General features: G+C 36.3%; 1 protein-coding gene across 1 annotated transcript in view; it reads left to right on the top strand.

Moving 5' to 3' along the window:
* Positions 1 to 15,436, top strand: part of ADGRB3 (adhesion G protein-coupled receptor B3) — an 802,318-nt gene that overhangs the window by 640,922 nt on the left and 145,960 nt on the right. Inside the window, exons 16-17 of the mRNA XM_065889244.1 lie at positions 9,729 to 9,855; positions 11,459 to 11,562. Coding sequence (XP_065745316.1) covers positions 9,729 to 9,855; positions 11,459 to 11,562 — 231 coding nt within the window. The remainder of the gene's footprint in view (positions 1 to 9,728; positions 9,856 to 11,458; positions 11,563 to 15,436) is intronic.

Here is a 15,436-nt window from a genome sequence, read left to right as displayed (position 1 = left end):
ACGTGCTCAGGCCGGGTGTCAGGACTGTGCCTCTGAGGTGGGAGAGCCGAGTCCAGGACACTGGTCTACGAGAGACCTCCTGGCTACACATAATATCAAAGGGCAAAAGCTTTCCCAGAGATCTCCATCTCAAACTAAGACCCAGCTCCACTCAACGACCAGCAAGCTACAGTGCTGGACACCCTATGCCAAACAACTAGCAAGACAGGAGCACAACCCCACCCATTAGCAGAGAGGCTGCCTAAAATCATAATAAGTTTACAGACACCCCAAAACACACCATTGGATGCAGTCCTGCCCACCAGAAACACAAGATCTAGCCTCATCCACCAGAACACAGGCACAAGTCTCATCCACCAGGAAGCTTACACAACCCACTGAACCAACTTTAGCCACTGGGGTAGACACCAAAAACAATGCGAACTACAAACCTGCAGCCTGTGAAAAGGAGACTGCAAACACAGTAAGTTAAGCAAAATGAGAAGACAGAGAAACACACAGCAGATGAAGGAGCAAGGTAAAAACCCACCAGACCTAAAAGATGAAGAGAAAATAGGCAGTCTACGTGAAAAAAATTCAGGGTAATGATAGTAAACATGATCCAAAATCTTGGAAATAGAATGGAGAAAATACAAGAAACATTTAACAAGGACCTAGAAAAAACTAAAGAGAAAACAAACAATAAAGAACAACACAATAAATGAAATTAAAAATTCTCTAGAAGGAGTCAATAGCAGAATGACTGAGACAGAAGAACAGATGAGTGATCTGGAAGATAAAAAAGTGGAAATAACTACCACAGGGCAGAATAAAGAAAAAAGAATGAAAAGAATCGAACACAGACTCAGAGACCTCTGGGACAACATTAAACACACCAACATTTAAATTATAGGGGTCCAGAAGAAGAAGAGAAAAAGAAAGGGACTGAGAAAATATTTGAAGAAATTATAGTTGAAAACTTCCCTAATATGGGAAAGAAAATAGTCAATCAAGTCCAGGAAGCACAGAGAGTCCCATACAGGATAAATCCAAGGAGAAACATGCCAAGAGAACTATTAATCAAACTATAAAAAATTAAATACAAAGAAAAAATATTAAAAGCAGCAAGGGAAAAGCAACAAATAACATACAAGGGAATCCCCATAAGGTTAACTGTTGATCTTTCAGCAGAAACTCTGCAAGCCAGAGAGGAGTGGCAGGACATATTTATACTGATGAAAGGGAAGAACCTACAACCAAGATTACTCTACCTAGCAAGGATCTCATTCAGATTCAATGGAGAAATTAAAACCTTTACAGACAAGCAAAAGCTAAGAGAATTCAGCACCACCAGACCAGCTTTACAACAAATGCTAAAGGAACTTCTCTAGGCAGGAAACACAAAAGAAGGTAAAGATCTACAATAACAAGCCAAAACAATTAAGAAACTAGTAATAGGACAAAAATATCGATAACTACCCTAAATGTAAATGGATTAAAAACTCCAACCAAAAGACAAAGACTGGCTGAATGGATACAAAAACAAGACCCATATATATGCTGTCTACAGGAGACCACTTCAGACCTAGGGACACATACAGACAGAAAGTGAGGTGATAGAAAAATATATTCCATGCAAATGGAAATCAAAAGAAAGCTGGAGTAGCCATTCTCATATCAGACAAAACATACTTTAAAATAAAGACTATTACAAAAGACAAAGAAGGACACTAAATAATGATCAAGGGATCAATCCAAGAAGAAGATATAACAATTGTAAGTATTTATGCACTCAACATAGGACCACCTCAATACATAAGGCAAATGCTAACAACCATAAAAGGGGAAATTGACAGTAACAAAATCATAGTAGGGGACTTTAACCACACTTTCACCCATGGACAGATCATCCAAAATGAAAATACATATGGAAACACAAGCTTTAAATGATACATTAAACAAAATGGACTTAATTGATATTTATAGAACATTCCATCCAAAAACAACAGAGTACACTTTCTTCTCAAGCACTCTTGGAACATTCTCCAGGATAGATCATATCTTGGGTCACAAATCAAGCCTTTGTAAGTTTAAGAAAATTTAAATCATATCAAGTATCATTTCCGACCACAATGCTATAAGACTAGATATCAATTACAGGGAAAAATGTGTAAAACATACAAACACATGGAGGCTAAACAATACACTACTAAATAACCAAGATATCACTGAAGAAATCAAAGAGGAAATCAAAAAATACCTAAAAACAAATGACAATGAAAACACGATGACCCAAAACCTATGGGGTGCAGCAAAAGCAGTGCTAAGAGGGAAGTTTATAGCAATACATTCCCACCTCAAGAAACAAGAAACATCTCAAATACACAACCTAACCTTACATGTAAAGCAATTAGAGAAAGAAGAACAAAAAACTCCCAAAGTTAGCAGAAGGAAAGAAATCATAAAGATCAGATCAGAAATAAATGAAAAAGAAATGAAGGAAACAATAGCAAAGATCAATACAATTAAAAGCTGGTTCTTTGAGAAGATAAACAAAATTGATAAACCATTAGCCAGACTCATGAAGAAAAAAAAGGGAGAAGACTCAAATCAATAGAATTAGAAATGAAAAAGGTGAAGTAACAATTGACACTGCAGAAGTACAAAGGACCATGAGAGATGACTAGAAGCAATGATATGCCAATAAAATGGACAACCTGGAAGAAATGGACAAATTCTTAGAAAAGCACAACCTTCCGTGTCTGAACCAGGAAGAAATGGAAAATATAAACAGACCAGTCACAAGAACTGAAATTGGGACTGTCATTAAAAATCTTCCAACAGGGCTTCCCTGGTGGCGCAGTGGTTGAGAGTCTGCCTGCTGATGCAGGGGACATGGGTTCGTGCCCCAGTCCAGGAAGATCCCACATGCCATGGAGTGGCTGGGCCTGTGAGCCATGGCCGCTGAGCCTGTGCGTCCAGAGCCTGTGCTCCACAACGGGAGAAGCCACAGCAGTGAGGGACCTGTGTACCACAAAAAAAAAAAAAAAAAAAAAAAAAATCTTCCAACAAACAGAAACCCAGGACCCGATAGCTTCACAGGCGAATTCTATCAAACATTTAGAGAAGAACTAACCTCTATCCTTCTCAAACTCTTCCAAAATATAGCAGAGGGAAGAACACTCCCAAACTCATTCTACAAGGCCACCATCACCCTGATACCAAAACCATACAAAGATGTCACAAAGAATGAAATCTACAGGCCAATATCACTGATGAACATAGATGCAAAAATCCTCAACAAAATACTGCCAAACAGAATCCAACAGCCCATTAAAAGGATCATACACCATGATCAAGTGTGGTTTATCCCAGAAATGCCAGGATTCTTCAATATATGCAAATCAATCAGTGTGATAATCCATATTAACAAATAGAAGGAGAAAAACCATATGATCATCTCAATACATGCAGAAAAAGCTTTTGACAAAATTCAACACCCATTTATGATAAAAGCCCTCCAGAAAGTAGGCATAGATGGAACCTACCTCAACATAATAAACTCCATATATGCAAACCCACAGCCAACATTGTCCTCAGTGTTGCAAAACTGAAACCATTTCCTCTAAGATCAGGAAGAAGACAAGGTTTTCCACTATTACCACTATTTTCCAACATAGTTTTGTAAGTTTTAGCCACAGCAATCAGAGAAGAAAAAGAAATAAAAGGAATCCAAGTCATAAAAGAAGAAGTAAAGCTATTGCTGTTTGCAGATGACATGATACTATACACAGAGAATCCTAAAGATGCTACCAGAAAACAACTAGAGCTAATCAATGAATTTGATGAAATAGCAAGATACAAAATTAATGCACAGAACTCTCTTGCATTCCTCTACACTAATGATGAAAAATCTGAAAGAGAAATTAAGGAAACACTCTCATTTACCATTACAACAAAAAGAGTACAATACCTAGGAATAACCTACATAAGGAGACAAAAGAACTGTATGCAGAAAACTATAAGGCATGGATGAAAGAAACTAAAGATGATGCAAACAGATGGAAAGATATACCATGTTCTTGGATTGGAAGAATCAACACTGCGAAAATTACTACCCAAAGCAATCTACAGATTCAGCTCAATCCCTATCAAACTACCACTGGCATTTTTCACAGAACTAGAACAAAAATTTCACAATTTGTATTTGACCCCAAAAATCCCAAATAGTGAAAGCAATCTTGAGAAAGAAAAACAGAGCTGGAGGAATCAGGCTCCCAGACATCAGACTGTACTACAAAGGTACAGTAATAAAGACAGTATGGTACTGGCACAAAAACAGAAATATAGATCAATGGAACAGATAGACAGCCCAGAAATAAAGCCATGCACATATGGTTACCTTATTTTTGATAAAGGAGGCAAGAGTATACAATGGAGAAAAGACAGCCTCTTCAATAAGTGGTGCTGGGAAAACTGGACAGCTATATGTAAAGGAATGAAATTAAGACACTCCCTAATACCATACACAAAAATAAACTCAAAATGGATTAAGACCTAAATGTAAGGCCAGACACTATAAAACTCTTAGAGAGAAACATAGGCAGAACATTCTACGACATAAATCACAGTAAGATCCTTTTTGACCCACCTCCTAGAGCAATGGAAATAAAAAGAAAAATAAACAAATGGGACCTAATGAAACTTAAAAGCTTTGCACAGCAAAGGAAACCATAAACAAGATGAAAAGACAACCCTCAGAATGGGAGAAAATATTTGCAAATGAAGCAACTGACAAGGGATTAATCTCCAAAATATACAAGCAGCTCAATATCAAAAAAACAAACAACCCAATCCAAAAATGTGCAGAAGATCTAAATAGACATTTCTCCAAAGGATACATACAGATTGCCAACAAACACATGAAAGAATGCTCAACATCACTAATCATTAGAGAAATGCAAATCAAAACTACAATGAGGTATCACCTCACACCAGTCAGAATGGCCATTATCAAAAATTCTACAAACAATAAATGCTGGAGAGGGTGTGGAGAAAAGGGAACCCTCTTGCACTGTTAGTGGGAATGTAAATTGATACAGCCACGATGGAGAACAGTATGGAGGTTCCTTAGAAAACTAAAAATAGAGCTATCGTATGACCCAGCAATTCCACTGCCTGGCATATACCCTGAGAAAACCATAATTCAGAAAGAATCATGTTCACTGCAGCTGTATTTACGATCGCCAGAATATAGAAGCAACCTAAGTGTCCATTGACAGATGAATGGATAAAGAAGATCTGGCACATATATATAATGGAATATTACTCAGCCATAAAAAGAAACGAAATTTAGTTATTTGTAGTGAGGTGGATGGACCTAGAGTCTGCCGTATAGAGTGTAGTAAGTCAGAAAGAGAAAATCGAATACCGTATGCTAACACATATATATGGAATCTAAAAAAAATGATTCTGAAGAACCTAGGGACAGGACAAGAATAAAGAGGCAGACGTAGCGAATGGACTTGAGGACACGGGAAGGGGGAAGCGTAAGCTGGGATGAAGTGAGAGACTGGCATAGACATATATACACTACCAAATGTAAAATAGATAGCTAGTGGGAAGCAGCTGCATAGCGCAGGGTGATTAGCTCAGTGCTTTGTGAACACCTAGAGGGGTGGGATAGGGAGGGTGGGAGGGAGACACAAGAGGGAGGACATAAGGGGATATATGTATATGTATAGCTGGTTCACTTTGTTATACAACAGAATCTAACACACCATTGTAAAGCAATTATACTCCAATAAAGATGTTTAAAAAATTTTTAAGTTAAATTTTGTTAAATAAAACGAAAATCAACTATACTTTAAAATGAAATAAAAATTAAATAAAACATCGACCCTGAGATATAAACCTGCTAAAGTTTATAACTTATTCATGATAAATACTTTACACACTGATGTATTATGAAGTAGAATAGATGGTTTTATAAAAGAGTGGTTTAAGTGGAATATTTAGTTGTATGGGTATTTCAAAAGGTAAAAGTTTGATTTCTTGAAACAGTTTTGAAATGTGTCACTATAAGTTTTTGCTATCAGTTTTTTCCTAAACAACTTTTCATTGGAGTGAATGGATAATCTTTTTCTTTAACCTTAAATGCTAGAGTATATAGTCACATGCTATATCATTTAACTCTCCCATGAAATCCAGACCCCAACAATGAACTCCGATCCAAAGAGGAATCATGTAGAATCTTAGGAAATTGGGGAAAGGCCTCAAATAAATATTAAGGTGGGAAATAATAGATTTTGTGTCATATATTTTCACAGCATTCTGTCCTTGTGGGTATGTACTTTCAAATACTTGGGACAGGCAGACTCTTTTCTTCTTTTAGCCAGCCTAATAATAGGAAGAAGGAGAAGAGGTACAGATGACAGCTAAGAGCTAACATGGGTGAATGTAGGTGTAGCCAACGAAGAATGTGCTGCTTATATGAAATTTCTGCAGGCCTAGTTATTTTGAAAACTATTTGCAAAAAAAAATTAATGCCCAGAAAAGACACTGTGAGAAAGAAATATGTGATTTTTCAGTAAAACGTGTGTATCATCATTTTGTGTTTGCTTCTGACATCCTCAGTCTGTTATTCTTATTATATCTTTAATGTTCATACATATTTCATTGTATTTGCTTGCCCCATTGATGACAAGCTAGACTTAATAACTAAGAATAATTCAAAGATATACCATTAATCATGGCATGCAAATCTATGACATTAGAAGAATAATGTGACTGCTGGAATAGTCCACGTGCTTTAAAACCTTGTTCTGTGCAGACTGTGGAAGCTGTTTTGCTTCACATTAGCTCTACCACACATCAGTTTGCTTTACAAGGTCTCCCTGAAATCAGTCAGACACATGTACCGTGCTTTCGAAGAATTTTGTACAGTAAGAATAGCTATGAAATGTGTGAAAATACAGGTGACATATACTATAGTTTTTGTAATAGTAGTGACATGTATGCTAGTGATTTTAAAAACTAATTTATAAGAGTTTTATCTGGTTTTAAAATATCAAGAGGTTTTATGAAAAATTTAAAATTTGGCATCAGATGGCATCACACTTATTACTCAGCTCTTGCAAGCAACCAAATATAGAAGTTGGAAGTTACCTCCTCACCTTTCAAAATGTTCACTCCTACTCATCTGATCATATTCTGGTGTTCTGCTATCAGATGCATTATTTTGTGTTTTATAACTTGCATTAAACTGGGGAGAGCACATCAAGCTGTACTCAGTCACTCATAATATTTTCCATTAGTTTCATCAGGTAAAGTCAACAAAGGGATAATAATTCCTAAGAAAGGTAAGGAGAAAAGTTATGTAAGCCTCAGGAAGGTACCCATCAAAAGGGGCCCAGTGAGATTAGAAACATTTCATGCTTGGGGGGGAAATGAAAGATTGAAACATGGAGACCAGTGTTACTTACTTCCCAGTTTTGCCTGGGACTGGGCCAGGTCAGCACTGCAATCACTGTACAGAGCAGAGTAAACTGACCTAGTTTTCTGAAGATGTCATATAAAATTTACATGATCTTCAGAGTCTAGCAACATTATATTGAACATAGACTTTATATCTGACAGCCAAAGCTTAGTAATACTAACATTTTCTTGAGTAACAAACTTTCATTACCTAGATATAAATATATCACTTTGTCTCATGAGGTCTTATTTGCAGTAAACTTTTTTCCCGGTAAGACTTTGAATTGGTTTATTGGTCATAGCCACATAATATGAAAAGTGTAGGTACTGGACTCCATCTTGAAAGCACAAACAAATAGTGCATTAAAGTAAAGCTGTCATACAGGATTAATAATGCAATGTTGTGTTTTAAAACATGTCAGATTCTCTTAAATGTATCTTTCTTCTTTAAACTTTAATCAGCTGAGATAAATGTTTTTTATTTGGCCTTAACTGTTTGTCACAAGACGATAAGAGACAGGCAGCCAATGAAATAAATTGAAGTACTGCTCTGGTTAGGTAGAATTGGAATTTAATACTGTTGCAGTTGGTTGAGATATAACTGAAATATATATATATATATAATTTTGCATGGTTGTATGACATCATGAGAAAGAAAAGAGACCTACCAAATTTTTAATTGGCTAATACTTAGAAGTATTTGGGTGAACTTAGGTATAACGTTTTGGTACCTCTCCCCAAATATAGTCTATTCCTTTTTAAAAGAAGTTGTAATTAAGAGTATTTTGAGTCGTGCATATTAGTGATATCAAATCAATATTTAAATCAAATTAATGAATATTAAAAAGATATTGCATCTAAATCCCAAAAAGGGATAGTGTAAATTATACTCTACAGCTCAACTTGGAAGTCCAGCTGTCACAGTGAAACCTCTGTCATTGAAATAGCTCAGAAATAGACTGCATTCATATTTAACCCAATAGCTTTAGGCATTCAGAGATATGGAGTAGATGAAATAAAAAGTACCATATCAAAATTAACACCAAGCCATGTGTTATACTTCTGGAGTTTTAGAGTGATTTTTAACATAGATAGTAATTGGGTTTGAAATTTAAGCACACACATACACACAGGTTTGCTACTTGGAGAGTTCCGTGCCTGGGGGAGGGGAGGTGACAATTGGTGCATTCAGTATATAACACGTGTAATGATAATAAAGTTGATTGGTTGAACTCTATAGCTTTTTTTTTTTTTTTTCTTTTCTTCCTCTTCCTGTAGAGTAGTTCAGCCGGGGGGTGGAAGGATTCTCCCCCATCTTCACCCCCCACCGAGAAGGCGTAGGTTGATACCATTTTTATTGTTCTGCTGGGGTGGGAAAGAAACCATATGCTTTAGAATTTTGAATGGCTACACCAAAGGGAAGACTGAAGCAGGCCCTCTTTCCCCATCCCTACGGGACTTTGAGGTGGGGTTATTCTTCTAAATGTTCTGGCAGTCTTGGGGTTAGCTTAATGCTTCCAACCCCGGGGCAGAGAGGTGGGTGAGGGGAAGAAATGTCAAGGGATTCAGAGGAGCTTGGGCTGAGTGAAGTGTGGAGTGGGAAGCTGATGTCTGAAACCCACCACTCCCCTGGATATCAGGCAAAGGCAATGAGAGTCGGAACCAGCTGATGCCGCTGCTGCTGCTTCCCATTTCCAGGGTGAAATTTTCACAGCAGCTAATTCTAAAGGGAGGAAAAATCCCTAACCAACAGAGAAGATTCTATATCACCCAACACATGCTATCTAACCTTTTAGGCAGGCTTTTCAGAGAAATCCTCGGCTTAAAAGTCAGCGTTCACGATCCAAAAATACGGGACGGGAATCAGAGCTGGTATGCAATGTGAAAAGCCTCTTTACACTCTATGAGTGTTTGAAACGATCCGATGAGCATAGGAAGTGGCTGCCAACGCTCTGGCGGCTGCTCGTGCCGCCGCCGCCGCCGTTCCTCGCAGAGGGCTGGACAGAGCCAGTCCCGGTTTCAGCACCTCCGGCGCTGGACAGCTCTCTGCACGCCGTACCGCCGCCCGCCTGCTTTCTCCAAACACTCTCGCTTTGCATTACTGGAGATGCATCTAAATTACGTCCTGTTCAACAACAAGTAGATTTTTTTTTTTTCCCCTGTACGGGAATTACAGTAGACGATTCTCTCAATTAAATTGCATTTTCTTCATTACGGATTTGGCAGTCAGGCGTATTTATCCCGATCTCCCCCCCACCCCCCACCCTCTACAGGAACGAGTCTTTGGGAACCTGGTCCACCCAGGGATGTAAAACTGTGCTTACCGATGCATCCCATACGAAATGCTTATGTGATCGTCTCTCTACCTTCGCCATTTTGGCTCAGCAACCTAGAGAAATAGTAAGTAACAAAGGGAAAACACGGCTTTAATGCAAAGGCAGGGACATTGTGGAGAGTGTTTCTCCAGGGAACTGCATTTTAAATGGGGAAATGGAAAATGTTGCAGGGTGGCAAAATTGGGTTCGTCTCCTCCTTAGCTACAGTAGCTTGGTGAAATGAATTCTAGTTGGTGTGCTATAACTAAATTCTACTCAATTTTATGTCTTCTAACTTGAAATTTCTGCAGTATAGTTTTGAGGATGTACTCCAATCATATTGCTAATATGCTGCAAACTTTCAAATAAAAATACTTGTCAGCTTAACCTTTATTTTAGAACTCTAAAGCTGTTCTGGGGAATTTGTGAGGTTACTGTTGGTAGTAGAATGAAGACCCCAGACACTATAGCCAAACACATTTCATATCTGCATTGGATATTTTCAGTACAGGTTTTCTGGGGTGTCCTTGGATATTTATTTTTTTTAATTAAATGAAATTTTTATGAAAGCAGAGACTGTCAGAAACTGTAAAATCATTCCTTAGAAGTATATAGGTTTGTAAAACTAGTTTCTGAAACAGACAGTTGTATAAACTGTCTGAAAGAAAAAATAACATCCTCATCAAATGTACTTTGAGAAATTATTTCAGAAATTGAAGTGGTGAAAAATAATTATTAAGAAAAATGTGACTTTCTGTCTAAATCTGGCCTAAATATGCATCACTCTTTTTCTTTATTTTGATAGCCAAAAATGCCTATAAGATTGATTGTGCATATCTAAGATTTGGAACACACTTGATCTTAAAGTGTATTTCGTTAAACTTCCAATACTAAAAATATGAAAAACAGCAGATTTTATTAGTTAGTACCATGTTAGTGTCTAAAGAAAGAAATCTCTTTGATCTTTATATATGTTTTAAAAGATATAAGACTTATTTTTCAAGGTCAAGTATTTAGAGACTAATATTGACATTGTGAAGATTATCTCTATATATTTTGTTCACAGAAAAAAAATCACAAATATATTCTAAGGTCTTACACTTGAAATTTGATTTTCTTCTATATTCTTAGAGGCCAAGCTAGTGAAATTCAATGAGAGAATACTTGACTTAGAACAAAGTTGTCAAAAGTCAGAAAGTTTGAAAATTTTTCAATATCTAGGTACCAGATTTGGATAACATAATGGGAGGATCAAAGTAAATTTCAACAAAATATATTTTGTGAAATAACTGAACTGTAGTTAGTTGAAGAAAAATAAATACTGCTTCAAATTTCAACTAGATGAAATTTAACATGTTAATGTTGACCAAGTTGTAGCTTCAGTTATTTATTTTAGAAAGCTGTAAGTGGTTATATGCCACAATCAAGCATTGAAAACTCTTAAGGCCTTCATTACTTCACAGTGGGAGAGAGGGAGTAGCTAGAATTAGTCATTTGAGAGGTTGAGAATATGTGAACAGAGTGGTTACTGGGTAATTATCTGGTTACTATAACAACTATATTGGCTATTTTTGAGTGTTAGGACAGTTTTGTTGAGTTTAGAAGTTATTTTAATTTATTTTAAAAATTCTCTCTCTCTCTTTTTTTTTTTTTTTTTTTTTTTTTTGCTTCTTTTGTTTAATTTACAGATCATGGAATCCTCTAGTACACCTTCAGTTACCCTAATTGTAGGCAGTGGCCTTTCTTGCTTGGCCTTGATCACCCTAGCCGTTGTCTATGCAGCATTATGGAGGTAAGTAGTCAATTAATACACTAGAAATGGAATGTTCTGTTATTCAGAGTTAAATCAAGGAATATAATAACTATTATATGTCTCATGTTTTCTTAATTTACGGAAAGAAGTACTTTGAAAACAGAATTATAATTGCCGTGATTAAGCTATAATAAATGAGCTCAATAACACTAAATAAGTGTTTACTTAATTTTCTTGTCTGTATTTTCCTACAATGGGAAAGTAAATAAAACACACACATACACACACACACACACACACACACACACACACACACACACTTTTCTTCCCAATTCAAATGATGGTAGCCTTCAACAAGTTGCTTACCCCAAGCATGGTACTCTTAATACCCCAAGTTGTCTATGTGTTGTTTATATTCATCCCAACTGCTATTGAGCTTGAGAATTTAATGATACAGTCAAATTAATTTCTCTGTTATAGAAATATGGTCTCCAAATGCTTAAGTTTTAAACATATGCTTTCAGTGTGTCCAATGTGTAAAGTCTTCTATAATATTAATGCTTTAATATAATACCATAAAGCTTTAGAAAAGACTTCTCAGCTGAATGTTTCCACTAAGTCAGATTTTGACAAACTGATTTTAAAAAGTCATAAAAATACATAAACTAGGGGAAGTGATTGAAAAATACTGTTCTATAATATGTGAAATTATATCTGTTTGACATTGTATGAAAATGTAGTAGTTCTCTAAGATTTGTTCTTGTTCTGTTAATGAGAATTAGATTTGTGAAGTTTATTATGTCTACTGACATATTGATAACTAGTATATAACTAAACTTCCCAATAAATTTTCAAATGTTAAACATTTTTATATCCATTTTGATTACTTTAAAATGTTCTAAAAATAGTTACCATATTAGCAAATAAATAATTATGTATTATTTCCTGAATATTTGAAATATTAAAATTGCAAAGGTAGCCAGGCCTAGTATTTTACTTATCTTTTACTTAGGATAAAAAACAATTTCGTTGAGGGCTTCCCTGGTGGCGCAGTGGTTGACAGTATGCCTGCCAATACAGGGGATATGGGTTCGTGCCCCGGTCCGGGAAGATCCCACATGCCGCGGAGCAGCTAGGCCCGTGAGCCATGGCCACTGAGCCTGCGCGTCCGGAGCCTGTGCTCCACAACGGGAGAGGCCACAACAGTGAGAGAGAGGTCTGCGTACCATAAAAAAAAAAAAATTTCGTTGAAAAATGAATTACAATTTAATAAGGAAAGATCATTTGATTTAACATCCTTTTTTAAAAAAAATCATTGTTCTCCATTATATTTTTTACTCTTTTGAGGACAAAAATTAATTGTCCAGAATATTATATTGTCAAAGATATTAAGATTTTCATGCTTCATACAAAAACAAAATATGTACACATTCTTGGTCCATTGATACAGATACGTAATAGAGGTCCTGCCTTCCCATGCAGGGTAGTGAAATACCAAATGAGGGAATCTGATAATATATGGCCAGTCTCATGAAATGAAAGAAATGTTTGTCCTAGGCATGGCATTGTAGACAGTAGAATCCAGGGTTCAGAGCTCAGTCAAGCAGGCATTGTCCTGGTAATACAAGAGCAAGACAAACAAAGGCTGGGAAGAAGACTTTCTCTCCCACAATTGCCTGAATGGTATTTCTCAGGAAATGAGGCAGTGTTTATGGGCCAGGATACTAGGTAATAGTATCACAATTCATCAATGGCATCATAAGTCATACTCACTGAAGTATTCAGAACCAAGTTCCATTTCTCAGTACTTATGGTTCAGCCACCAATTACACCTCTTCACGCCTCAATACATATGGCTAACGCTAGCACAAACACTGCTAGTATAAATGATATATAAAAGTTATCAAAGAAGTACAGGATTATTTAGTCTGTAGGGAAGTTTGCTGTAATCCAGAAAATCCAGGAAAATCACCTATTGCAATAGCTTTCTAGGAATTACCACCTGAAAGTATCTATCCAAACTTGACATGAAACTGAGAAGTTTAGAAGACAGTACTAAGAAACTATATAAATTTGAATTCCTAACCGTTAGTGGCCATCAACTTATTGTCTACAGGTAGAAGGATTGAAGTAATATTAATAATTTGATAGAAGTTTCAAGATTCATAAACTATGAAGTGAATCTTGTAGCATGATGAATTCAATGCATTTTGTAAACATTAAATTTACCTAGTAACATTCCTGTATGATAATACTCATGTCAGGATCTTACTGCTTTTTTTTTTTCTAATTAAAAGGTTTAGTGTTTTTGTTTTTTTTTTTTTTTTGCTTTTCTAATGATGTGTAAAATGTGTGAACATCAGAATTATTTTATATATAATATACCGCTTTGAAATTTGCTGATGTCTCATGTAGCTCACTAGAAATATTCATCAAAAAATGAATTGATTGTTACGTTCTCTCCATCTACAGCTATGTTCTGTAGAATTACGTTATTACATCACAGAGCAACTAAGCATGTCCTTTTAATCCATGTATTGAAATGATGCATTCACAAATTTTGTTTAAAGCATAAAGCATATTTATAAAATGTTTTGAAAGTTGAGACATTTTATAGCAATTTTTAAGGCAATAATGTCACAATGTTAATGAAAATGAAAACATCTAAAGACTCTTCAGGGTGGTCAGTCTAGGTCTTCATTACCATGATTTTTCTATTTACCGAGCAAATGATATCAATGAAAGACTTTCAGTAATGTCATCTCTGTACTTGTGCTGTCATGGAAGCCTTTAATATCACATAAAGGGTCAACTGTGTGCAGCCCTTAAACGTTTTAATGATACATCCCCAACCAAAAAAAAAAGAAACAGCTTAATATTTGATGTTTTCATCATCCCAGTGTGTGGTTTATTATATTTTTAGATACTGATGATGCAGGGACAAGATTAAGCTACTCTTGAGGCCATTTTTTATTGAGGGTCCACCTAGGTTCATTCTGTGTTTGTTCTGTGAAGAAAGGAAGATTCTTTTATATTAAAATTTTTCTTTGTATATTTTATTATTACTCTTGTTTTTGTTTTACTTTCTTTTCTGAAACATGTGATGGAATGTAGGACCTCTGCCTAAATATTCCTCACAAACAGAGAGTAAGAACTTTGATAGATTTTTACCTTCCAAAGAGTGCCTCCAGATCTCTGGCACCCCCATGGAGCACTGCACAGGGAAGCCCACACTGTGGGCTGTGGACAGTGAGTTCATGTTCTAACACAAATTGAACAGTCTCAAATACACAGCACGAACAAATATGTCTTTTTGTTACTGTCACTCAGTGATTTACCACAGGGTACAGTAAAGCAAGATAGCTGCTACCCTTTTAGGGTAAACACCTGGTAGAACATTTGATTCTGAGCAGTTTTTTCCATGGCTTACATTTTTTTTTTTTTTTTGCTTTACAATGGTGTGTCAGTTTCTGCTTTATAACAAAGTGAATCAGTTATACATATACATATGTTCCCATATCTCTTCCCTCTTGCTTCTCCCTCCCTCCCACCCTCCCTATCCCCCCCAGGTGGTCACAAACCACTGAGCTGACCTCCCTGTGCTATGCAACTGCTTCCCACTAGCTATCTATTTTACATTTGGTAGTGTATATATGTCCATGCCACTCTCTCACATCGTCCCAGCTCACCCTTCCCCCTCCCCATATCCTCAAGTCCATTCTCTAGTAGGTCTGTGTCTTTATTCCCATCTTACCCCTAGGCTTACATTCTTGATGTGCTTAAAAATTATATGACAGACTGTATACAGATACTTCTTCATATGGGTAAAATATGGCAGGCTCCAACTAATTTTCCAGCCTAATGATGAATTATCATTTGTGGATTGGATTAGATTTCATCAGTAAAGATTCAT

This window comes from Phocoena phocoena, chromosome 12 (genome assembly GCF_963924675.1).
Source record: "Phocoena phocoena chromosome 12, mPhoPho1.1, whole genome shotgun sequence".
Lineage (NCBI taxonomy): Eukaryota > Metazoa > Chordata > Mammalia > Artiodactyla > Phocoenidae > Phocoena > Phocoena phocoena.
The sequence above is the reverse complement of the archived record's forward strand: the minus strand, read 5'-3'. Positions and strand labels throughout refer to the sequence as shown.